Source organism: Musca domestica, unplaced genomic scaffold (genome assembly GCF_030504385.1).
Source record: "Musca domestica strain aabys unplaced genomic scaffold, Musca_domestica.polishedcontigs.V.1.1 21, whole genome shotgun sequence".
NCBI lineage: Eukaryota > Metazoa > Arthropoda > Insecta > Diptera > Muscidae > Musca > Musca domestica.
This window is the reverse complement of record NW_026712258.1, coordinates 11,819,980-11,846,044: the sequence shown is the minus strand read 5'-3', so window position 1 is coordinate 11,846,044 and position 26,065 is coordinate 11,819,980. Positions and strand designations below refer to the sequence as shown.

The 26,065-nt window shown below is 36.4% G+C and overlaps 2 protein-coding genes and 2 non-coding genes across 5 annotated transcripts; 2 read left to right on the top strand and 2 right to left on the bottom strand.

The window, feature by feature from the left end:
• Positions 1–1,061: 1,061 nt before the first annotated feature.
• On the top strand, positions 1,062–14,308 carry LOC101891141 (saccharopine dehydrogenase-like oxidoreductase). The gene is made up of 8 exons (XM_059122786.1): positions 1,062–1,227; positions 9,690–9,707; positions 9,785–9,910; positions 12,245–12,479; positions 12,604–12,796; positions 13,532–13,678; positions 13,757–14,095; positions 14,183–14,308. The coding sequence occupies exons 1-8, from the start codon at positions 1,123–1,125 to the stop codon at positions 14,283–14,285; spliced, it is 1,266 nt and encodes a 421-aa protein (XP_058978769.1). The 5' UTR covers positions 1,062–1,122; the 3' UTR covers positions 14,286–14,308.
• On the top strand, positions 1,795–9,656 carry LOC131802449 (uncharacterized). 2 transcript variants are annotated; one of them, XM_059122785.1, is made up of 2 exons: positions 1,795–8,879; positions 8,954–9,171. In XM_059122785.1, the coding sequence occupies exons 1-2, from the start codon at positions 2,051–2,053 to the stop codon at positions 9,025–9,027; spliced, it is 6,903 nt and encodes a 2,300-aa protein (XP_058978768.1). In that variant the 5' UTR covers positions 1,795–2,050; the 3' UTR covers positions 9,028–9,171. The 2 variants fall into 2 exon arrangements, with proteins under 2 accessions (XP_058978768.1, XP_058978767.1); XM_059122784.1 differs by having other exon boundaries at positions 1,796–8,884; positions 8,954–9,656.
• Positions 14,309–18,359: 4,051 nt separating the features above from the next.
• TRNAA-AGC (transfer RNA alanine (anticodon AGC)) lies at positions 18,360–18,432 on the bottom strand. The gene has a single exon. It is a non-coding gene; the product is annotated as a tRNA-Ala (tRNA).
• Positions 18,433–18,820: 388 nt separating this feature from the next.
• Positions 18,821–18,893, bottom strand: TRNAV-CAC (transfer RNA valine (anticodon CAC)). The gene has a single exon. It is a non-coding gene; the product is annotated as a tRNA-Val (tRNA).
• Positions 18,894–26,065: the final 7,172 nt, after the last annotated feature.

Sequence of the window (26,065 nt, the reverse complement as noted above, 5' to 3'; positions counted from 1 at the left end):
TTCCATCTTATAAATATTAAATAATTAAATATTTAATAGTAGATTTGAGTGAAATGAATTGTTGTCACTCAGACCATGAATTGTCACTCAGACCATGAATTCTGTCTATGTTGTTATTAACATTTTAGAGGTTAACGAAAAGCTTCTGTTTGTTAAAAGCTCAGTCTGAGCTCTTTAATTGCCCAATTTAGAGACACAAAGTTGGAATGCATCGACTGACAATTGTGAATGCATATTTTTTATATAAAATATAAATTAAATTTTATTTTGTTTAAACCGGTATTTGAGGCTAGAACTTGACTAAATACTAGAAGTGAAGGAGAAATGGTTAGCTTAGAACGCAGTTTCGATAATTATGGAATGATAATTATACCCTACAAGGGGTGTGTTATAAAAACGCTTTAACCCAATGTTTGTAATATATTGGAATACTACAATACATTTACTAGATGAATGGTATATTGTTATTCCGTTTGTAACTTTTCAAAATAATCAAAACGGAAATAAAAAAATATAAATGGAAGATGCTAAATCTTAAAGGAGGTCGTTTCCAAAAAGCATTATAAGCTCCGGTACTGTTGCCAGAAACATTTTTCTTTTTTAAGCTTTCTCTGTCTTTTGTTTCTCTGTCTTCTGTTAGATTTTTTTGTAAAAATTAGTGACGGCACTACCTATTCAAGATACCATGGGTTTAGCATTACTCAGTTTGAAGGCTACAACTATCCGAATTATTTGCAATTTGATTATTTTATTTGTGCCGATGTAGCTTTGACCAGATTTTCTCACCGAATTGAGGCAATTTGGTATGACTGGTTCTTGGTGGTCGACTTTAAAGTCTCGTTTCAACTTCCTTGCTAAACCGATAAATGATTGCTAGTTTCCGAATAAAAATGCCTTTATAACCAAAGTGATTTCTTGGGTAGGGGATAATTGTAGTCGACTTCAGCAACCACTGCACATATATATTTACTTTTAATTGTAGGTATTTTGTTTGAAATGCAATAATGTAGCTGCAAATAATTTTTGTGGACTTTGTTAGATTTTCACAAAATTACTCTCCAGCCAGTTTAGTTTCTATCCAAATCTTAAGCTGTTAACACAACGTCAATCAATGTTTGTAGTATGAGCGGAGAAAAATTAGATGCGATTATTTTCGGTGCAACGGGTTATACGGGACAAATTGTGGTGGAAGATGCTATTGAAATTTTGAAAGATTTCAAGTGGGGTTGTTCATAAAACTATGAACATGAAAGACTGCTGCAATAAATTAGATCGTTAAGTGATTTAGGCTATAAAATGTTTATGTAATTTTAACCCAACATTCTAGAGTACTTGTAAATGTGTGTGCATGAAAGATAAGAGCATAAGGGATGATAACACTTCATGCTGCTGGAGACGCATTGATAATAAAGAATATTCTCCCATAAACATGCGCTCAGCTGGGGAGTAAATATAGATCACAGCAATTGTGTGTTGCATTAGGCCTATGCATAGAATTAGAAATGTCAAGTGTTTGTAGCCTTAAGTAGATGCATAAGATTAAACCCCCCTAAGATTTCTGTTGTGTACTAGCACTTAAGTAATACATTTTGTTCAATAAAATTAGAATTAAACTGACAAACGAACAAACAAGTTCTAGAATTTGATTCTCCCGCTAACATTGGTCCTTCGACAAAAAAAAACCAGCGGCCACAAAAATATATTTCAAAAAAAAAAAGAGAATTATATTTTTGTAAAAAAAACAAAACAGAAAAAAAAGCCATAGGGGCAAAACAAAAAAAGCCATAGGGGCAAATAAAAAACAAAAAAAAAAAGCCATAGGGGCAAAACAAAAAAAAAAGCCATAGGGGCAAATAAAAAACAAAAAAAAAAGCCATAGGGGCAAAGAAAAAACAAAAAAAGCCATAGGGGCAAAGAAAAAATCAAAAAAAGCCATAGGGGCAACAAAAGCAAAAAAATAAAACAGAATAATTTTGAAAAAAGCCACAGGGGCATTAAAAGAAAAGAAGCTAAAACTACAAATTTTACTTGCTTCACAAAACAAGGAAAAATGGCGTCGAGACATAACTTGTATAAGCTCCAAAGCCTACTCCTTAAAGAAGTAATTGGGATTAAGGAAAAACTGCAAGCAGGCATGGTTCGGAAAGCAGCCATGGGTGACACACTACGATCCCTGGAAAGCAAAATGAAGGAAGCCACTACGAACCACGAAATGCTGAGAGTGCATGGCGAAAACACTGATCCCTATTTCAAAGAAAATGTTTGGGATCTCATCAACTTGAACTATGGAAAAGCAAAGGAACTCCTAGCGAGTTTGGAAGAAGAGGTCGAGCGAGAACCGCAAAGGGTAATAAAAGAAGCAGAGCCCGAAGTGCATGGGCTAATGCTCGATCAACAGTTAAAGGCCTTCCAAGAGGAAATGCAACAACAGATGCAACAACAAATGCAACAATTTATGTTGATGTTCGAGAAGAATAAAAGAGAAAATGAGGAAGAAAGACAAACCCATATAGAATCATCACCAATGGGCAATCAGGCGAATATAAAAGTAAGCGCAATCATCTACCAATTCAGGAAAAAAGTAAACAAACTCGCCGATGCCGTTGAATGCGATTTAGCTGGACTATCAAAATATGCTTTGGAGTACATGAAGTCATCGTGGGAGAAGCATATGGATGAAATTAGGAAATTGCATCTCGAGCTCTCAACGGTGCATGGAATGGAAGAGGTAGATCTCGAATTTGAAGAAATTGAAGAAAAGTTTGAGAGCAAAATGCAGGATATGATAAGAAGGATAGATGGTCTTAAAGAGGAGTCACTGGAAGTAGAACTAAAAAGAGTTCAAATACCATCCTTTAGTGGTCATGTGGAAGAGTGGAGTTCATTTCACGATTTATTTAAAAAGATGATTGATGAAAACTCCAAATTATCAAAAGTTCAAAAACTGTACTACCTCAAGACAAATCTAAAAGGAGAGGCATTTCGCTTGGTGCAACATCTTCAAGTGACCGAGGCAAATTATGAAGCAGCATGGGAATTACTGGAAAAAAGATATGGCAACAGGAGAATTTTATTCACTAAATTGGTAGATAGAATACTGGACCATCAAAACATCAACAGCCTGTCAGCAATAAGCATAAGAAATTTGCTGGACAATGTAAATGAAAGTATTCAGGCGTTGAAAGCAATGGATATTCCCCTAGAGCAAGCGGATCCCATTTTAGCCCGAATAATTATACGGAAACTGGATAAGGATGGGCTTATTCTTTATGAGCAGAATGTAAAGAAATCCAAGGACATCCAAAAACTTGAGGATGTGATGGACTTCCTGGAGCAGCAGTTTCAAGCCTTGGAAGCTTCAGTAGGCAGAAAACACAATAACATAGGACTGTACAAACTCCAAGAAAAATCAGCAGTGGTAGCGGAATTAAAACAATGTAAGTTCTGTAAAATGAGCGGACATGATATCGCATGGTGCAGAAAATTTTCGGCGTTATCTTCGAATGAAAGATACAATTGGGCAAGATCAGCACAGGTCTGCCTCAGATGCTTAAGCCACAACAAGGATAAAAAATGTTACAATGAAATTAAATGCCAGAAGTGTGGAATGAATCACATCACAGTGATGCATTTAGAGCGAAGAGGACATACGAAAGCAATGACCACCAATACAACAACAAATGTTCTGCTAGCAACAGCCCAAGTTCGTATAAAATCACTGCATGGAGAATTTGTAACAGTCAAAGCGCTGATAGACCAAGGATCACAAATTACATCCATATCAGAGGACGCGGCTCAACTGTTGCAGCTACCAAGGAAGAAGACAGAAGTGAGGTTACAAGGTCTAGGAGAGACCCTAGTTGGCGTGGCGAAATCTAAAGTTGCACTGGAACTACGACCCAGATTTTTGAGCAACATAATGATTAAGGCAGAAGCACTAGTCCTTCCAGCACTTGCATCAGCACATCCCGACAGAAGGTTTCAATATGACGTGGATAAATGGAGAAATGTAAATTTGGCAGATCCAAATTTCAACAGCCCGGAAAGAATCGATTTAGTCATTGGAGCCGATCTTTACTCACAAATATTGGAAGAAGGAGTTCGCCACGATGAGCAAATTGTGGGACAAAATACGAAGTTGGGTTGGATTTTATCTGGAACAGTAGTAGTAAATCCTGGATTGAACATAAAGAAATCGGCAGCAACAACAACAATTGAGAGGTTCTGGGAAATAGAGGAAATAGAAGATGAAAAAACGACCGAAGAAGACGAATACTGCCTTAAGTTATATGAAGACACAACACGCCGAGACAATTCAGGAAGATTTGTCGTGCGTTTGCCGTTAATTGAAGAAAAAGATTTGGGAGATTCATATAAAAGAGCCATGGCGAGGTTTATAAACTTGGAAAAAAGATTAGAAAATAATGCGGAATTAAAGTCAGAGTACGAGAAAACAATGAACGAGCTCATATCCATGGGCCAAATGGTAAAGGTGGACCCAAGTAAGAAGGCTTTGTATTATATGCCGCACCAAGCAGTGGTACGTGAAACAAGTCTAACCACAAAAGTTAGAGTGGTATTTGATGCTTCATCGACAACTTCAAATGGGAAGTCGCTGAATGACATACTTCACGTGGGACCAAGGCTTCAAAAAGATATATTTGACATTGTAACAAAGTGGAGATCGTGGAAGTTTGTCATCTCAGCTGATGTGGAGAAAATGTTTCGTCAGATTAAAGTTGAAAAAGAAGACCAGGAATACCAACATGTGTTGTGGAGGAGTAATCCGTCGGAGCCTATCCAACAATATAAACTTACTACGGTAACATATGGCACTGCATCAGCACCATTTCTGGCTGTAAGATCGCTCATAGAAATTGGAAATAGGTGCCAGAATCAAGAAATCGCTCAGAGGATCAAAGAAGATTTCTACATGGACGACCTTTTAACAGGAGCGAATACAAAACAAGAATGCAGGGAGGTGCAGAAGAAGATAACGCTGCAACTGGAGGATTATGGGTTTCATTTAAGAAAATGGATATCAAACTCTCCTGAAGTATTGAGTGCGGTGAAATTGAATGAAGAAAATGAAGTGCTGAGAATAGAAGAAGATGAATGCTTGAAAACATTGGGATTACAATGGAATCCACAGATCGATTGCTTTACATTTAGTATGCAAATTAAAAAAGAAGACAAGTTGACAAAACGAATAGCATTGTCAAGACTGGCACAAATATTCGATCCATTAGGTTGGCTGACGCCAGTCACGGTAACAGCAAAACTATTTATACAGCAGTTATGGATACAACAAATAGAATGGGATGTGCCATTGGAGGAGAAATTGAGTGGAGATTGGCGGCAGTTTACATACAGTCTGCCTGCTTTAGAAAATTTAAGGATTCCAAGATGGTTTGGAATATTGGAAGACAAAACTGCACAGTTACATGGGTTTGCAGATGCTTCCGAGAAGGCTTATGCAGCAGTCGTATACCTTAAGGTAAATTCGCAGGTGACCATAGTGGCTGCAAAAAGTAAGGTAAATCCAGTAAAAAATAGGAAGACGCTTCCAAAGCTGGAACTTTGTGCAACACATCTATTGGCTAAACTACTACAGAAGATCAAAGGAGTATTGAAGTCAGCAACACCAACTTTTGCTTGGAGTGATTCCATGATTTCCTTGGCATGGATTCACAACTCCAAAAACAAGGATAAGTTCATAAAAACAAGGGTGATGGATATTTTGGAGAGAATACCCGAAGCGAAATGGGGCTACGTCAAGTCAAAGGAGAATCCAGCAGATATGGGTTCAAGGGGTGTCCCACCGGAGACTTTGACAAACAATACATTGTGGTGGGAAGGCCCCGAATGGCTGAAAAAAGATGAACAAGATTGGCCAAAAAGCAACATAAATCAAACAGTAGCAACAACAGTAAAGTTTTCGACTGAAAACCACTTATATGAAAGTATGATGAAGTATTCGTCATTTAAGAAACAGATACGTGTAATGGCTTATCTACTGCGTTTTATAAAAGGGCTAAAAAAGAAGCGAGCAGTAAATGAGCATTTGACGGCAAAAGAGTTGGAAGAAGCAGAGATGGAGATAATAAAACTACATCAAGAAAGAGAATGGCCAGTGGAACTAAGGAAATTGAAGACATTGGGAACGGTGGATCATCAAAGTAAAATAGCTTCACTACATCCACAGTTGGATCGAAATGGCATAATGCGGGTTGGTGGAAGACTTGCTTTGTCAGAGCTGAACTATAACCAAAAGCATCCAATAATTATTCAAAAGTCAAGATTAGCGGGAAATATCATTCGAAATTGTCATATTCAAACGATGCATGGAGGAAATCGACTTATGGAAAATATACTAAGACGAAAATATTGGATTATTGGAGCTAAAAATAGGATAAAACTTTGCATTAGGTGTTGTCCAAGATGTACGCGCTTTAGAGGTGAAGTGCGAAATCAATTGATGGGAAATTTACCAGCTTACCGTGTCAGTATAAATCAACCCTTTCAACACTGTGGCATTGATTATGCGGGTCCGCTACAAATACGGTGCTCCAAAACAAGAGGAGTGAAGGCTATGAAGGGTTACGTAGCGGTGTTCGTATGCATGGTAACTAAGGCGGTTCATTTGGAAGCTGTCAGCGAACTTACAACGGAAGCATTTCTGGCGGCGCTAAGGCGATTTTTCGCGAGAAGAGGAAAATCAACCGACTTATATTCAGACAACGGAACGAACTTCGTAGGGGCAGCAAGGCAGCTTGACAGAGACTTTTTGGATGCCGTTAAAAACAACACGAAGTTAGCTCCCATTTTGGAAAATGAAAAAATAAGTTGGCATTTCATTCCGCCGGCAGCTCCTCACGTTGGAGGAATTTGGGAAGCAGCAGTGAAGTCCATGAAATATCACCTAAAAAGAATAATTGGTGATACGAAATTGACTTACGAGGAGTTGAGTACGGTGCTATCTCAGATTGAAGCAGTATTAAATTCGAGGCCGCTACATGAACTTGGAAGCGGTACAGAATATATTGACACTTTAACACCTGGACATTTCTTAATTGGCCGTCCGATGTTAGAATCACCGGCGACTATCGATGAAGGTAACTTAGGATGTCTTAATAGATGGAAACTGCTACAACGAATTAAAAGTCATTTTTGGAGCAGATGGAAAGAGGAGTATCTAACCACATTACAAAACCGAATGAAATGGAAGAAACAAAATAATAATGTGGAAATAGGCAATGTGGTGATATTGAAAAACGAAGAAACGCACGCGGCGCGATGGCCACTGGCCAAGGTGGTAGAAGTCCATCCAGGGAAGGACGGAGTTGTAAGGATTGTGACAGTTAAAACACAAGACGGCGTGATAAAGAGGCCAATTAACAAATTATGTCCATTGGAGCATATGGACGAGGAATCTGAAGAATTGCCCAGACAGGAAAAACAGGCGGAAATTACACATACTAATATGACAAGATGTGAGCGAAAAATAAGGAAACAACCAATAACGTGGGCAATGATGCTGAACTTATTTTTACTAATATCTACCAAGGCATCATCTGTACATGAACTGAATAGTTCGGCTGCGGTATATTTGGATCCCATGTCTCAAATTCACATGGTTTCCTCATCATGGAATATGGTTGTGTACTTTGAGCTGAAACCATATTTAGAAACATTAGACCTGGCTTCCGAATTGCTGAAAACATCAAAAAGCTTATGCCCACGACTTCAAACTTTTGAGGAGCAGTGTTGGTCCACGATTAACAATATGGAACTCAAGATTAATAAGATAAAGACCAACAATCGATTATTCCTCAGAGAAGACAATCGTCAAAAAAGAGGAGCTCCGTTGAAATTTGTAGGTTCGTTTCAACACTGGGCATTTGGGATAATGGACGATGACGATCGAGTAGCTATGGAGAGCAATATGAAAAATCTATTAGCCAACCAAAAGGATTTGAAGAAGTTAGCAAAACAACAGACATCTGTAGTCGACGCTACAGTAAATCTTTTAAGGAAAACCACAGAGGAAGTGAATTCGCACTTTTCGGATATCAAAGGCAAAATTGAGAACATAAGTGCTACAATGAATGAGAATTACTTCGTGTATAGAGAATCCATACGATTCTTTATAATAGCAAAACAAATTCATGAGCTTTTGGAAGAATGTGACGAAGTCCAAAAAGAAGTTGTTGATGCATTAATTGATGTAAACAGCGGTAAGTTTCATCCCGTCCTGATAACACCCAAACAATTACAAGCAGAGATAGTAAAAATACGAGATGCTCTGCCTGAAAAATATGTACTGCCAGGAAAGCGTACAGGAATGGAATTAAAAGAGATCTTACATTTGATGACGTGCCACGGATCGTTTGTGGGGTCCCAACTGGTAATTAATATAAAAATACCGCTGTTCAATCGGCAGTCATCCCAGTTTTACAAAGTAATTCCGATACCATTTGAAGAAGGAAATACGATATTGATAGCCCGGGTGAATTCCCCGTACATTGTATATAATTTTGAGCTGGATTCTTTTCATTTCTTAACACAGCCTATGCTGAATGAGTGCAAAGAGACGTTGGGTAAGGAGATAATGTGCGAAGAGAATTTTCCATGGAGAGATGCAACTACAAATAATTGTGAATTATCTCCTCTGAGACCGCACATAAAACTAAACTGCGCCTATGACGAAGTGGAACGAATGCCTTATTGGATGCCATTGAAACGAAATGGCAATTGGCTTTTTAAAACCTTTTCAAGTACAACAGCTCATTTGCAATGCTCTCACAAACAACAGACGATTATGGAACTTCCAAAGCAAGGAATTCTCACGCTGGATGCAGACTGTACAGCGAGGATCGGTAAAGTAACGTTGGTAGCTGTGCATAGAGTTCATAACGAGATAAACACAGAATTCCATTCGTTTCTTTTGAAGGATGTAAGTCCGGACGAAAAAGAATCAATCAAACCCCTTGGAAATATACTTATCAATCATCATCAAGAAATTGACGAGCTAAAGAAATTCGTGGACAAGTTAAAGAAAGAAAATGTGGAATTGCGAGGCTTGAAGTTCCATCACATCTCATCACACGTAGCTTTTATTTTAGTAATTATAGTAATAATAATTCTAATTATTTTATTTATAAGAAGACAGAAAAAATTAAAACGCATAACCGAAATTCAATTTCCCCGAGGCCAGGATGTCTAAATAAATTATTTGCCGCCCGGGAAAATGTTCATAAAACTATGAACATGAAAGACTGCTGCAATAAATTAGATCGTTAAGTGATTTAGGCTATAAAATGTTTATGTAATTTTAACCCAACATTCTAGAGTACTTGTAAATGTGTGTGCATGAAAGATAAGAGCATAAGGGATGATAACACTTCATGCTGCTGGAGACGCATTGATAATAAAGAATATTCTCCCATAAACATGCGCTCAGCTGGGGAGTAAATATAGATCACAGCAATTGTGTGTTGCATTAGGCCTATGCATAGAATTAGAAATGTCAAGTGTTTGTAGCCTTAAGTAGATGCATAAGATTAAACCCCCCTAAGATTTCTGTTGTGTACTAGCACTTAAGTAATACATTTTGTTCAATAAAATTAGAATTAAACTGACAAACGAACAAACAAGTTCTAGAATTTGATTCTCCCGCTAACAGGGGTATTGCGGGTAGAAATGAGGTATGTAGCAAAATGAATTGAGTTTATTTGGAATTAAATGAGTTTAAATCTTCGAAAAACTGATTATCTACTTACAGACCAAACTCAAAGAAGTATTGGAAAAAATAAGTAAACGTACGAATCGAGATCTAAGTCAAATTCCAGTTATTGTGGCCGATGTTGGAGATGAAAAATCCATTGAGAAAATGGCTAAAATGTGTAGGGTAAGACAATATTATTAACATTTCTGTAGCATGGCTTTTAAAGGATTTTACATGTCCTTAGAAAATGATATATTTTTTGAGTCCTCAAGATAAAATGGGTAATATGTATATATTATTTTTCGAATCCAAAATATTTAAATGAAAAATTGAATCTATCAAAAATCCCGTAAATTATATTGTTAACAAGGTAGCAAAACAAGTTGATTAGCATTTCTTATTAAAAAACGAAATAATTCGCCGAATAATTTATTATGTCGAAAAAAGACAATAAGTGTCCAGCAAAAATGTGAGAGCAGCTTGAGCCGAATGCATTAGCAGAAGGTTAAAACTACCAGTAAAAACAAATAACTTTATTGTCATTACCAGGTAATGAGTTATGTGGGCACAGGATGTAAATGTCGAACTACAACAGCGAAGGGATGAAAGTTCGGGACTCGGAAAATTTGGAAATTCTCTCTTTTGGTATCCTACGCCATACTGTGGTACAGGATATTATGTCTTTGCCCCTTTTAAGAATCTCCAAATTTTTTTTTAAAAATTTCCATAGAATCATTTTCAGAGTCGATATATGAATGTTCGTCATTCGGTCTGTCCGGTCGGTCTGTTTATTACCCCATTGAGATGACATTGTTTTCACATCAGTTGTTGGAATTTATTTCGGTAAGGTACGTTTTGGCCGTTTCAAATGGTATATACCTCTGTTGTCATATTACTGACAACAGAGGTACTCTTTCATAAAGTTGCTGAACAATTCCTGCATGGAAAGTTACCAGACAGACCTGTTGCGTTTAAATACAAATCAAAAGGTTTAAAAATGAAAAAGTTGATTGTAAAAACAAGTAAAAAAAGCAGTAAGTTCCGCCGAGCCGAACTTTAAATACCATCCACCATTTGGAACGAATGTCGATATTTTCGAAAAAATAAAATCCGTTAAATATTCTGTTAAAATCTTAAAAATAATAAATATTCACTATTTATTATTTTATATTTATAAAATTTATATTTATATAACCTTTATATTGGGATCTATACAAAGAGGTACCGTTATGTCGAGGATATACGAAGACCTGCACCTACATAGACAAATTTCTGTCACGGGCTGTAGTACCTATTATGAACTTCAAATACGAAACTTGAAAAAATTGGGTGAACATTGTATCTAAAATAGTCGGAATACCGAATATAGGGAGCTAGTGATATATGGGGCCCATACGAAGACCTTTACCTGCACATCCAACTTTCTGGCATATTCTGCAGTTACCCTTACGAACTCTAAATACGAAATTTGAAACAACTCAGATGAATAATGTCGCTAAAATCATCAAAAAAACACGGAACATTGGGAGGTACAGTTATTTAGAGGCTATACGAAGACCTGGACATGCATAGTCAATTTTCTGACACAGGGTGCTACACCCATTACGAGCTTATATTACGAAATTCGAAACAATTCTGGTGAGCAATGTCGATAAAACTATCAAAATACTGAATATGCGGAGGTACAGTCATATGGGGGCTATACCTAAACGTGGACATATTTATAGCCCAAAAGTCCTGCAGAACAAACACACATCTGAGTAAAATTTTATCCACCAACCTCAATTCTTTCGGAAGCTGGAGCGATTTCCACAGACGGGTCATCGTTAAATTGAAAATTCGTGGGTAAATGTGACTAGGATTATCAAAATACCGGAGTATTGTTATATATGCGCTATAGGAGAACGAGGACCTAAATATTCAATGTTCTGCCACCGGAACTAGAACCCATTATGAACTACAAATAACAATTTTTTAAACAAATTCGGGGAAAAATGTGGCAAAAGTCATCAAAACATCGAATATCGAGCGGTGAGTTATATGGGGGCTATACCAAAACGTGAACCCATATATACTATGTTTCGCCACCGGAGCTGTGCTACACTGAATGAAAATCGAACATTGATTCCATACTTTAATAAATTTGTATTGTTGCTTGCAAAATTGCATCTTTTTGTGGAGGACATAAATTTGGCAAAAATATAACAAGTTTGGACCAAATCGAATACTTTTTTTTATTTCAACCCACTGTGCAACACTCTTAATCGTCTGTTGTCATATAGAGCCCACTTCCAATCGGAGAGAATGTTAAGAATTCAAAATGTCAATTAGTCGATTTTTTTTCACTGACTACCCAAAACATATAAAAAGCCATGTCAGATCCTTAACAAAACTGCCGAATTGGCTGTTACAAAAGATGAAAGAAATAGGTTTTTATGGCCCAAAATTAGCCTACTAAATAGTCTCATTATCAAATAAGACTTATCTACTTTTTCTGTATAATGGTTCGCATTATAGATCGTTCTCAACTGTTGCGGGCCCTATTATCTTTACGGAGAAATTGTTGTCAAGGCATGCGTCGAGGCCGGCACTCATCATGTGGACCTGAGCGGTGAGCCACAGTATATTTCGGCGATGCAATTGAAATATCAGGATTTGGCCCAATCGAGTGGATCTTACGTGGTGTCGAACTGTGCTTTTGAAAGTATTCCAGCCGAGTTGGGTGTTCTATACGCTGAGAAGAATTTTCCCGGTGAGTTTGCTCAAAGTATTATATGTGTATTTTAGCCAGATAATAAATATAAATCCTCTTTGTGCTAATCCAATGCGGACAAAATTGTTTTTCTCAAATACACATGTCGTTTTGTCTATTTTAGGAACTGTCAACTCTGTTGAGTTGTATTGTACTCTCGAGCCGAACTATCAGGATACCACATCGAAAGCTCTTCTTAATAGCGGTACCTGGGACAGTGCCATCTACAGCATGCAATATGCCCGAGAAATGTGGAGGTTGGAGAGAAAATTGAATAAGGAGAAACTGCCAAGATTGAGACCCAAGTTGTGGATGAAGTAAGTTTGGGAAGTTTTTTAAAAATATAAACCATTACTCTGGGTTGTTTTTATACCCTCCACCATAGTATGGAGGGTATATTAAGTTTGTCATTCCGTTTGTAACATCTCGAAATATACATTTTAGACCTTTAGACATTTTAGTATATATATTCTTGATCAGCATAAAATTATATGTCGATTTAGTGATGTCCGTCCGTCTATCTGTTGTAATCACGCTATCTTTCGATATACCACGTTTTGTTATAGCCCCCATATAATGGTACCTCTCTATTTTCGGTATTTTGGTGATTCAAGCGACATTATTCACCGGAATTGTTTCAAATTTGGCATTTAAAGTCCGTAATTGATACTACAGCCTAAAACAGAAAATTGTCTATGCAGGTCCACGTCTTCGTATAGCCCCCATATAACGGTACCTCCGGACATTCGGTATTTTGATGACTTTAGCGACATTATTTGCCGGAATTGTTTCAATCTTTGTATTTAAAGTTTGTAATGGATACTACAGCCTAAGACAGAAAATTGTCTGTGCATGTCCATGTCGTCGTATAGACCCTTATATAAAGCTACATTCGGTATTTTTAAGATTTTAACAGATTTTTTTAACGGATTTTATCGTTTTTGAGAATTGCCAAATTCGTTCCATATGGTGGAGGGTATTCAAAGTTCGGCCTGGCCGAACAGTTTTTTTACCTGTTTAAGTTTTATATATTTATCTTAATTTTCTTACAGACCCTACGCCCATAAAATCGAAGGCAGCAATAAATACTATGCTCCCTTTCCCATCACTGATCAACCGGTGGTGGAGAGATCACAGCGATTGTTTTATGTTCAAGTTAATAAAAGGCCCATACAATTCCAAATGTATATCGGATTTAAGTAAGTAGTACTCATCTAACCGATTTAGAATCTTTGCTGTTGAATAAAAATCTTCAACTTTAATAAAATCTTTCCCAGATCGCTATTTTTGGCTATAGTATTTCCACTTTTCCTACTGACCATTGCCCTGATGGCTCAATGCGGCTGTACGCGCAAACTTTTGTTCAAATACCCACATTTCTTCACACGCGGTACAATGACCCACGACGGACCAACTGAAGTGAATCGGAAGGTTAATGAATTCATATACATTCTGAAGGCAAAGGGCTGGACAACTGGTACCCCAGAATCTGAATCACCAAACAAGGAAGTGACGGTGCGTGCCTCTGGCAAGGACCCCTGTTATGGTATCACCAGCACCTGTTTGTTGATGTGTGCCAAGGTCATTTTACAGGAACACCAGAAAATGCCCGGAAAGTAAGTCAACTAAGTAATCCAAATAAAATAATTGTGTAATTGTTCATTTCCTTCTCTCATTCTTGTTTTTATCTTTTAATTTTGCAGTGGTGGTGTTTATCCACCTGGTTTTGCATTTGCCAAAACGCAATTGCTCGACGAGCTTGGCCGCTGTAAATCTGGTTTGAAATTTGAAGTATTGAAGCAATAAAACAAAAATGTTCGAAAAAAAAATGTTATTTGTTTCTTTCTTGTTGTGCATTTTCCTGCGCATGCGAATTGTTGTGAGACATTCATATCGAATTTCCATAATCATAATCCGCCTTGATCGGCGCCACACAGTTTAGTCGGATGTCGAATGGTGAGTGCGCACGCGTATCTATCTTTCGAAGACAATTACTTAGGCCGCTAGTTGTTGTACTCACCGGTTGGGTGCTGGGCTGCTACTGGAGCCGTCGACATTTGTAGCTGTCGCCTTAACTACATATCTGACCGAGCGACTGATCGTCCGACCGACAACAAGTTTTGTTTTGTTTTGCATTATCTGTCAGTTTTAGTTTTCAACGATTATTAATTGTCCGTCTCAATAGATTTGAGTTATTTTCTCATTTTAAATGCAATATCAATATCGGCGGACAATATCCAGAAATTGCACTAAATCAATAGAAAGTCGAGAGAAAAATTGTAGCATAATGAACTGAAATAACATTATCATATAAATGACATTTATTCGGAAGAGGATAATATATAGATTTCCCGATTTCAAAGCTTGCCTAGACTTATGTAGAATCAATTTCCTATTAAGATAGTTTTTAGACTAAGGTGAAGCTTTATTCAACGTGGGCACTAAATCCTTCGTCTTTGATTCTTTATTATTGCTCCGTAAAGGGCTAAGTACATACGAAGCTTGAAGTCATGGCTAGGCATATTTTGTGACATTTCACAAAGGGATTATAGAGCCGCACTAAAATCCAGCCGTCGTTTTCCATTATAATATGCCTAGCCATGACTTCAAGCTTCTTATGTACTTAGCCCTTTAAGGTATGTTCCTCATTCTGTGATTTCTCAGCATACATTTTATTCCGAATTTCCGAAATCGGTCCGAACGCTGCTGAAATTTTCGATTCTGATTCCGAATTCCTTTCGATTTCGGTATAAAAGTTGTATGAATGTGGTCACTTAAAGCGGAATTTTTTTCAAAATCGATCTAATTTCTAGAAGACATCTAGAGAAATCGGCAAATTGCTAGTTGGATTACTATGAAAAGAAATGTTCTAATGTAGTCAGATGTTGTAGTAGGCATGTTGTGTGTTCTAAGCTTAGAGTGGAAGGCTCGGTATTACCTTTGTCTATGAATTCGACGCCATTAATAATTTTCTATTCTTATTATTTTGTGCAATACAAATGCTACTTCTTACATTGTTATACCCTCCACCATACTATGGAGGCAATATTAACTTTGTCATTCCCAACAAAGTATATATATTCTTGATCAGTGTAAAACTCTAAGTCGATTTAGCAATATCAGTCTGTCTGTCACGCTATCTTTTGAACGAATTGAGATAGAATGCTAAAATTTGGCACACATGTTAATTTTTCAACGTTTCCAGGTCCACGTTTTCATATAGCTCCCATATAACGGTACCTCCCTATATTCGGTATTTTGACGATCTTAGGGAAATTATTCACCGGGATTGTTTTAAATTTGGTATATGAAGTTCATAATGGGAACTACAGTCTGTCTGACAGAAAATTGTCTATGCCGGTCCAGGTCTTCGTATAGGCCCCATATATCAGTACCTCCCTATATTCGTTATTTTGACGAGTTTAGGTACAAAACCCACCGAAATTGTTTGCGATGTCGTATTTGAAGTTCGTAATGGATGACAGCCTGTGACAGAAAATTGTCTATGCTGGTCCAGGTCTTCGCACTGCTCCGATATAACGGTATCTCCCTATATACGATATTTTGATGATTTGAGCTACATTATTCACCGTTTATTTCAAGTTTCGAATTTGAATATGGTAATGGCTTATAACAACAAATGCCTGTATAGGCCCACGTCGTATAGAACCCAATATAACGGCTATATTCGGAGTTTTTATTTTTTGAAAATCTTCAAATTCATTCCAAATGGTGGAGGGTATTCAAAGTTCCCCCCGGCCGAACTTACTGCTTTTTAACTTATTATTCCCTCCACCTCGAAAAGGAGGGTATATCAACTTTGACATTCCGTTTGTAACATCCCTAAATATTCGTCGTAGACCCCATAAAGTAAATATATTCATGATCAGCATTAAATTCTACGTCCGTCTGTTGAAATCACTATACAGCCAACATTATTTGACGTAGAGTTTCAAGATTTGGCAGAACAATTTGTATTGTTTGTATGATGATTGGTATTGAAAATGAGATATATCGATCCACGTTTTGGTATAGCCGCCATATAACGGTACCTCCCGATATTCGGTGTTTTAACGACTTTCGTCGTATCTTTTTTCGCGGATTTGTCTAAAAATTGGTATTTATAGTTCATAATTGATTCTAGCTTCGGTGGCAGAACATTGAATATTTAGGTCCATGTTTTCCTATAGCGCACATATATCGATACCCAACGATATTCGGTATTTTTATAATCCTAGTCACATTTACCCACGAAACTGTTTCAAATTTGGTATTTAAGAAGATTTGGTTGATGACAATCCTTAAAGTATAAAATTTTCTAAAGAGGTTCTCGTTTTGGTATGGAACCCATACAAAGGGTCCCCATACGAGGGTCAGTCTTGATGCGTAGTCATGTGATAAGGCTGGTTTTTGGAAATTCGTACTGAAAAGGTCTCTGATGGAGTGTAGGATGTACTAAAGGATTAAAAATTCGTACTTTAATGTTACGAAAAATTTTAAAACAATACTAAACTTCTAAATGGTACCATTTGGTATTATGTAAACAGATAGTGTAATTGAAATATGGAGGTGGTTTTGGACATGTGTACAACAAGTGCACGAAAACTAGTAAATAGTACTATATTTGGTACAATTTGATGTTGGGTGAACAGATAGTGCGCGGAATTTGAAATTTTATATTGGGGTCGATGTTCATGTGTAACCTGAACTAAAAATTTGTACTATAATTGTATGAAGAGTACAAAGTGGTACTAAATTGGGTATTGAATCTGGGGATAGAGCTGAAATTTGATATTAAAGTCCCTGTTGGTATCTGAGGTTCAGATATGGCAATTGTCTTGAAAATGCGTACTATAATTGTTCGAAAAATACTAAATAGTACTAATTTTGAATCACTGTTGGTGTCTAGGATGGAGAGATGTACATTGTTTTGGATATACGTACTTCATGTTACTATAGTTTGTATTGGGTGAAGAGATAGAATTGAAACTCTGAAATTTGATGTTGGGGTCATCGTTGCTTCCTAAGGTTTACATATGGAGACGTTAAAATAATTTTGGACAGAAAAATTGAATGTTCAACGATTTTATTAATATTATCCTCGGCAAACTTCAAAATGAAAGATTTTAAGGATTATTTGGATTAAAACGTAAACATTTTCCTATTATTCTTTCCGAACTAAAGAAAAATCAATTTAAAAAACCTTGAAAGTCTGAAACTTTAGTACATTGTGTGCAGTTTTGATTAAAACAATTTTGTCAATCTAAACAAAATGTGCAGTTTGAGCCCTTATTAGGCCTTACACGAAATGTTGGAACGAATCTAAAATTTTGAGGTGGATTTTTGGCTAACGAAGTAGCGGGCACTTGCTAGTCCTATATAAAGATTTTTTGAAGTATATCCAATTTATTTCCACTGGGTATATTTAATCTATATAAACAAACTGGTATTTTAGTTTGTCCGGGCCGAACTTTTAATACCCTCCTCCACGAGTTAAGGAAAAAACTAAAGGTGTTGGAAATGAATATTGCCACTGAAATCGGTTGGTAAAGTCTTTGCTGCTAAAGCGGCTTTTCTATTGCTAGTTTTAAATACCAAATTTGAAAAAATCTGTTATAAAAGGTCGATAAAATAATACCGAATATCCGAATGTACGGAAATATGGGGACTATAGGAAAACAATTACAAATACCACCTGCTTATGCTATTGTTTGCTTTTTGAAGAGAATTGAAAGGTCATTTTTTCCCAAAACATTTACTACATGGTTTACATTTTTTTTTGCAAGCAAATCATTTTATTATTCAAAATATCACCTGTTTCGCATTCTGTAGTCATTGCTAAACATCAACCTTCTAAAATACTACAAAAAAATTGCTACTTGGAGATGCGGGGCATCGATCCCCGTACCTCTCACATGCTAAGCGAGCGCTCTACCATCTGAGCTACATCCCCATGATGCAAGCGTTGGACACACGTTCGAACTGTTTATAAGCTTTTGCTCCCAAAAAATAAAAAGCTTTTGAAAAGCTAACACCACTCATTATTGTTGGCGCAATCTTGGGGAAATGTAATTCGCCTACAGCAATAAGACATCAGATAAAAACAACTTTTCAATATTTTATGAAGCTAACATGAATTGTTGAACACTAGTATTACACATGACTACAATAAGTTCTTGCAACAAAAACATACACGTTGTTTGAAAGTCCAACGTACAAACGTGCGTACATGTGGCACTCAGCAGCTGATTTTATTTTTACAAAAATCAATTGAAAATCAAATAAAGATGACATTTTCATCAAACTTGAATATGAAAATATTTGTTCATAATAAAAAGAGCTGTTTCCGCCCGGGTTCGAACCGGGGACCTTGTGCGTGTGAAGCACACGTGATAACCACTACACTACGGAAACCTTGAAACGACCTCTCTTTAAATATGTATATGAAAATGTACAAAACTGTTGACTATCTGAAAAAAATATATTTTTGAAAATAGGGTGAGTTATGCGATGAAAGAAAACAAATGTATAAAGATATGCACATACTCGAACACAGTTCTTAACTGTACGTATACAATGGCTGTATTATATTGGTTGTTGCTGTAAATTATGTGCAATTGTAATATTTTCGTACTTTGTTAATAGTTTTACCAGTATTTTCCAAAGCATGGATCGCGCACCACAAGTGGTCGCAAATACTATATCTGCGTTCTTAAAATCCTTGTCCCCGAAATTTCGAAAAACTCCAGTTTAGAATGCACAAAATTAACTATTTGTAAGTAGCGAGGTACGGTACCCACCCTGCCACATCTCCCAGGCCAACTTATTTTATCTGCAAATATTCTCTTAAATTAATTTATTTACAAGAAAACACATGTGTATTTATTTACAATCATAGGACTATGATTAAATTCGGGAAAGACAAACAGATGAATACATTTTGTTCAAGAAGCCAATTAGTCGAGGAACGTGCGAAGAAATTTTCAGATCAATTAATTCTTGTATAAAAGGAAACGGATTGGAATGGGAAAACTGCATCGGTAGATTCACTGGTGGAATTAGTCGTCGTATAAGCATAAGTTTTCCGACGTAATTCATTGAAAATTTATATATAAGCTTTCCAACGAACTTCACAACAACACTTCCGGAGTCATTCTGCTACAGGGTATTTGAAAATCTTTAAAACAACCACAAGCTGGACGATTTTTGGTCAGTGAAGTGTTGAGTTCATTAAGAGCTCATCTTCACTTGGCACTTCCGCCAAAGTATGCCCAAAATTATCTTATGAAAGAGCTATAAAGAAGCTTTCACCACTTGGTTCTTGGGATGAGCTTGAAATGGTTATCACTCTTTGTGAATGATCTGTTGTGATGTCGTTGTTTAAATCATTAAGAGCTGTTTATCACCTAAAATGATTATCTCATTATTAATTCCGTCGCATTCCAAAACAAACCTTCTTCCTTCAAGAGAGTGTTCTTTTGCTAATAATTATGCACTTGTGTTAAAGAAGGACTACAGTGAAACAATTTTATGGCCTTTCTTTCTCCATAATAATTGACAGTCTGTTTTTATACCCTACACCACATAGTGGTAAGGGTATTATGTCTTTGTGCATTTGTTTGTAACATGGAGAAGGAAACGAGATAGACCCATAGTTACTTTTGAGAACCTTCATAGAATCACTTTCTGAGTCGATTTATGCATGTCAGTCCGTCCGTCCGTCCGTCTGTCCATGTATTCTTGTGAACAAAATGCAGGTCGCATTTATTATCCGATTGAGATGAAATTTTCCAAACAATGTATGTTTGGCCCAAGGACGAACCCTATTGAAATTGGTAAGAATCGGATCAAATTTAGATATAGCTCTCATATATATCTTCATCCGATTTCGGGTTAAATGTGCACCAATTGTCCACTATCAGTCCAAATTACCTGAATTTTGGCACACCCAACCGAGTTCGGCCTAGAAGCAAGTATATCAAATTTGGAGAAAATCGGTTCAGATATAGCTATAGCTCCCATATATATGTTTTATCCGATTTGATCTTTAAGTCCCTCACATTCCTATTATGCACTCCACAACCGTGATATTTGGTACCAGGTATTAGATGGAGCACAGAAATAGCTGTTTTAAATTTTATCGAAATCGGTTCAGATTTGGATATAGCTCCCATATATATCTTCATCCGATTTCGGGTTAATTGACCACCAAATGGCCGTAATAGCATCAATTTTGGCAAATCCGACCGAAACCAGCTTAGAAGCAAGTACACCAATTTTAGTAAAAATCGGTTCAGATATAGCTATAGCTCCCATATATATCTTTCATCCGATTTGGTCTTTAAGTCCCTCACATTCGTAATATGCACTCCGCAGGAATGATATCAGATAAAGCCCAAAAATAGTTGATTTTAATTTTATTAAAATCTGTTCCGATTTGGATATGCCTCCCATATATATCTTCATCCGATTTCGTGTTAATTGTGCATCAAATGGCCAATATCAGCCCAAATGGCATGAATTTTGGCAAATTCAACCGAAACCAGCCTATAAGCAAGTACACCAATTTTAGTAAAAATCGGTTCAGAGATTTGATTTTGTACCAAATATCTCATAGAGCTCTGAAATGCCCTGTATAAACCTTTTTATGAGAGCTCTACTAAATATGCATAGTGGTGTAGGGTATCATATAGTCGGCCCCGCCCGACTTTTGAGCTTTCCTTACTGGTTTACTTGTGAGTAGTGGACATTTTACCTTTTTATATCCTCCACCATACTATGGAGGGTATATTAACTTTGTCAGTCCGTTTGTAACTCGTCGAAATGCTCATGTCAGACCCTACAAAGTATATATATTCTTGATCAGCGTAAAATTCTAAGTCAATTTTGCAATGACGGTCTGTCTGTCTGTTGTAATCACGCTATCTTTCGAACGAATTGAAATAGAAGGCTAAATTTTTGCACACATGTTTATTTTGCTAGTAGGCAGGTAAATGGGTCATCTAGGTCCACGTTTTCATATAGCTCCCGTAGTTATAGTGCTGGAGGGTATAACTTGTTATACACTCTTGTTGTTAACTTATTGTAATTATAAAATTGTTGTAAGGTATGTCAACAAAATCTTTACAATGTGTACCAATATAATTCCATGCAGAATTTGAATAAATATATACGACATCTGAATGCGTACTTGCAATTCTTTGAAGACCTTTATATCAACGCATATAACTCGATTTATGAGAATTATAGTTATTGTACACTTTATAATATTTTGGGAACGAGCAGTGACATAATTTTTTTTTGATTTTTATGGCCGTACAGATAAAAAATTATGTTTATCAATGCTAGATACATATATTTTTATTTTTGATTCTGTTTAAAAAAAATTGTGCCAAATAAACAACTTTTGTCCACTCACACCAAAGAACAGCACGGAACTAAGCTTGTCCACGTGTTTCTGTCTTCTCCCTCTTAATAATTACGCACTTTTCGTCGTGCGAGAATTATTTTTCTATACCTCGAGTTAATTTTTAAACATATTCTGTTGTAATTCCAGGTTTTATTACATATTATGTCTAAAACTGAACATTTCGCACTATAATTCTAGTTTTCACTGCATTCAATGTTTTAATTTGAACACTTCTTCAACATAGTGTTGAAAAATACGCACCTTCCAAAAAAATCAACAAAGAATCGCAATGATTTTTATATTGCTTTTCAACATATAACCCGGAGTGCTTATAATAATTAATAAATTTAATAATTATACTGGTTAACTGACATAATTTTTTTATAATTCCGAATAAACCTTGGCTTTCTCGCTACAACAGACATATATATCTTCACGGATAACTATTACCTAGTCTAGGACTTTAGTATATGGTGGCATCACTGCGCCACAATTGTTTCGATTAATTTCACCACCGCGACCAAGCACTCAAAGCGGGGACAGAGACACTAACAAAAAACCAAAACCTTCAATTTCAACGGTCCGGTTTCATATCATATCCGGGTACTTAGCATAAATAATCCCCACTTGGCAGTCAGTGTAGACCAAAAAATTTTGTGATTTTGGGGAACCTTAATAAAAAAAAATTACAAAAATTAAAATTTTGTTTGACTTCTCAATTCTCTCAGCTTTTTTCAGACATAAAAATCTGTTCTTTCAGTGTTTGAAATCCGCATTTCAGGTTAAACCTTTTGCAACACTATGTTGGCAATATTCTACTTTCGCCTTTTATACCCGCTTCGTTTCACCACGATTTTTCCAAATTTTCCGATATATTTCAAAAACACATCCAATCAGATGTTTCTTTGAATGGGGGACGAATTGGTTTGTTTTGACGAACCAGCTGATTAGTTGCAAGCTTCGGCAGGAATACCGTCTGTTTACTTTTCGCATTTTCTCTCAGAAGATGTTGCTGGAAAAGTAAACAGGCACACCTCATGTCTTTGTGCATTTGTTTGTAACAGGGAGTAAAAAGCGAGATAGACCCATAGTTAATTTGGAGGATCTTTATAGAATCATTTTTGATTCTTCCATCTGTCCATGTATTCTTGTGAATCAAATGCAGGTCGCTTTTATTATCCGATTGAGATGAAATTTTGCAAACAATGTTTGTTTGGCCCAAGGACGAACCTTATTGAAATTGGTGATAATCGGATCAAATTTAGATATAGCTCCCATATATCTTTAAACGATTTCGGGTAAATTGCGCACCTAATGGCTAACATAAGTCGAAATTACCTATATTTTGGTACATTGGTAGATATAGCTATAGCTCCCATATATGTATATGTTTAATCCGATTTGGGGTATTACTCTCACATCCGTAATATGCACTGTAGAAGAATGATGTTTGGTACCGGATATCAAATACTGCTCAAAAATATCTCCGTCAAATGTTATAGAGATCGCTTCAGATAAGGATATAGCTCCCATATATATCTTTAACCGATTTCAATTTAGTAGCAAGTTCACCGAATTCGGAGAAAATTGGTTCAGAAATAGCTACAGCTCCCATATATAGGTTTCATCCGTTTGGCTGTTTAAGTCCCCCACATTCGTAATATGCACCTCACAAGAAAGATGCTTGGCATCAGATATTATTATTGGTGCACCAAATAGCTCTAATGAATATGCATAGTGGTGTAGGGTATCATATAGTCGGCCCCGCCAGACTTTTTTCTTTTCCTTACTGGTTTTGTGATATCAATGCCGTCCATTTGCTCCCAATTTGGTTTTCTCCGATGAAAAAACATTCGTTGACCAGTAGTTTGTAAACAAACAAAATGATCGTGTTTACTTGCCAAAGAGTTCAGCTGAAAATGTAAACCTTGGATTGGCCACCAGAACTCAAGCGCCGGCCATGGTGACGGTTTGGGCCGCCATAACAGCTGTTGGTCGCTCTCCGCTCGTATTAATCGAACGTGGCATCAGAATAAATGCCGAATATTATCGAGAAAATATTCTGTAGGATGTATTAAAGCCTTAAGCACGCAAATACTGCAGAGCAACATTTGGGCAGCGTGTGACGGTTTCATTGGCCGTTTGGAGGCCATAATTCGTGCCAAAGGTGACCAATTCGAACAAATAATTTGCTTTAATTCAATAAGATTAAAAAATTAAAAATTATGGCGTTTGACTTTGTTCCTGTAATTGTTTCAAATTTGGTAATTTAGAAGATTTGATAGATGACAATCCTTGAAGTATAAAATTGTCCATAGAGGTTCCCGTTTTGGTATGGTCCCATATAACGGCCTCACTCACTATATTGTTATTTTGATAAGTTTAACTTTTACTGGTATATGAAGTTTAAAGTGAAACACGCTTGAATGCAGATACTTTTATACAAACATGCCAACACTGTTCTAAAAATGTTTACTTTACCTTTAGGTGGAGGGTTTTTAAAGTTCGGCCCGGCTGAACTTAATGTTTTTTTTACTTGTTTTTAGTATAACGATGGGATATGTAAGTCCTATGTTATGATATGTCCCAAAAAAGGTATACACAACGAAATTACCAAATGCTGCTACATATATACTGTCAACGAACCGAATACAGAACTGATACTATTACTATTGAAATATGATACAGACGCCATATCCGACGAGTTTGTTGTAATCATTCCAAATTTTTTTGCCAGATTTCCAAGTGAAAATTTCAAATGCCTCATTTTCTTTGAAGCTATTACGTATTACTTGAAGCTATTACGTATTCGACATCTTATGTAATGCTTCTTCTGCATGATTTTATTTATTTCGATGTAAGAATTTATTATTATTACATTACAATCATTGAGTTCAAAAATTCACACAAAAATATTTCTAATGAAAATTCTGCAGGTAATGATCATCTTCGAAATTCCTCTTTCATTAGCCAAAAAATAATATTTTCACTCACACCACACGCTCTGGGACGGACGGACGGACAGATGGACGCACACCCAAAATCATTTGTTTTTGGTCAAAATGAAAAATGTGCGGAAAAACAAGCGAGGCATTGAAACATTTATTGGAAATGACCACCGCGGCATGAATTACAGCCGACGTAGCCATTGATGGTTTTATGATCGAACTCCATGCTGGTCGGTCAATAGATTCGAATGAAACAAACTAGCCACTAGAATTCCCATCTGAATCAACGCATTCAGGTGAAACTTTCCAGTGAGGAAATCGGTAGTGTATTTTGGTGGAATATTTATTTGTTTAAGTATTTTTTTTTATTTTTTGGTTTTGTTCTTCATCGTTTACTTCATAAATTCTTTAAAAATGGCAATATTGAGATATGAACACTCTTTTATGTATGGAAGTGTGAATGTGGCTTTTTATTTAGGGAGGCTCTTGTATTCTTTTTCAGCAAATTGAGACTATGGGCGGAAATAATATATAATTGTATAAATATTTCAAAAGTCCAGGATTTATTATGCAGGGAGAACATTCAACAATGACGTCTTGAAGTTGCATCAGAGTTAGCTTTATATCTTATATTTTCATATAATTATGGAATGGCTACTAAACATCATATGTTTATAACCAAGAGCCCAATTTACCTCAATAAGGTCAAAGTTTTCACCCATGGCAACTTTAAAGAGATAGTCTCATTTCCCAAATTGATGAGGGAAACCCTTTGTAAATTGTTAACGCATTTATGCTATAGAAAATTAAAACAAACAAAAAACATAATATTTAAAAAATGCATGAAATCTTTATTTGAATTGATAGTACGGTCCATATAATTTAATGATTAAAGATTATTTTATGCAAGTGTAGACCGCGACTGCGCCCGAATGGTTCATCCGTTTAGTTCTTTTTTAGCATACTTTTTCAACTTTTCGGTCGGAATCTCACGAGTAAATGCTCCAATATTGACTTTCAATGCGTCAATTGAAGCGGACTCGAGCATTAACATTGCCCACTGAAAATTGCCTGAAGGCATTAAACCTTCTTTCAGAAACCATTGCATTTCGGCCAAAAAAAGTTGTATATCATCACCGCTCAACATTCACAGTAATGTTACGATTCGCAGCATCTTTGAAGAAGTGCAGTCAAAGAATTACAAGTTGCATTCTTTCTTGGGAAATAAA

Excerpts from the sequence above, each read along its gene's own strand:
- LOC101891141 (XM_059122786.1), top strand. The coding sequence starts at position 1,123 with ATGAGCGGAGAAAAATTAGATGCGATTATTTTCGGTGCAACGGGTTAT. Across the intron at positions 12,797-13,531 it reads AGACCCAAGTTGTGGATGAA|ACCCTACGCCCATAAAATCG; the intron begins GTAAGTTTGGGA and ends ATTTTCTTACAG. Across the intron at positions 13,679-13,756 it reads CAAATGTATATCGGATTTAA|ATCGCTATTTTTGGCTATAG; the intron begins GTAAGTAGTACT and ends AATCTTTCCCAG.
- LOC131802449 (XM_059122784.1), top strand. The coding sequence starts at position 2,051 with ATGGCGTCGAGACATAACTTGTATAAGCTCCAAAGCCTACTCCTTAAA. Across the intron at positions 8,885-8,953 it reads GTACAGCGAGGATCGGTAAA|GATGTAAGTCCGGACGAAAA; the intron begins GTAACGTTGGTA and ends TTTCTTTTGAAG.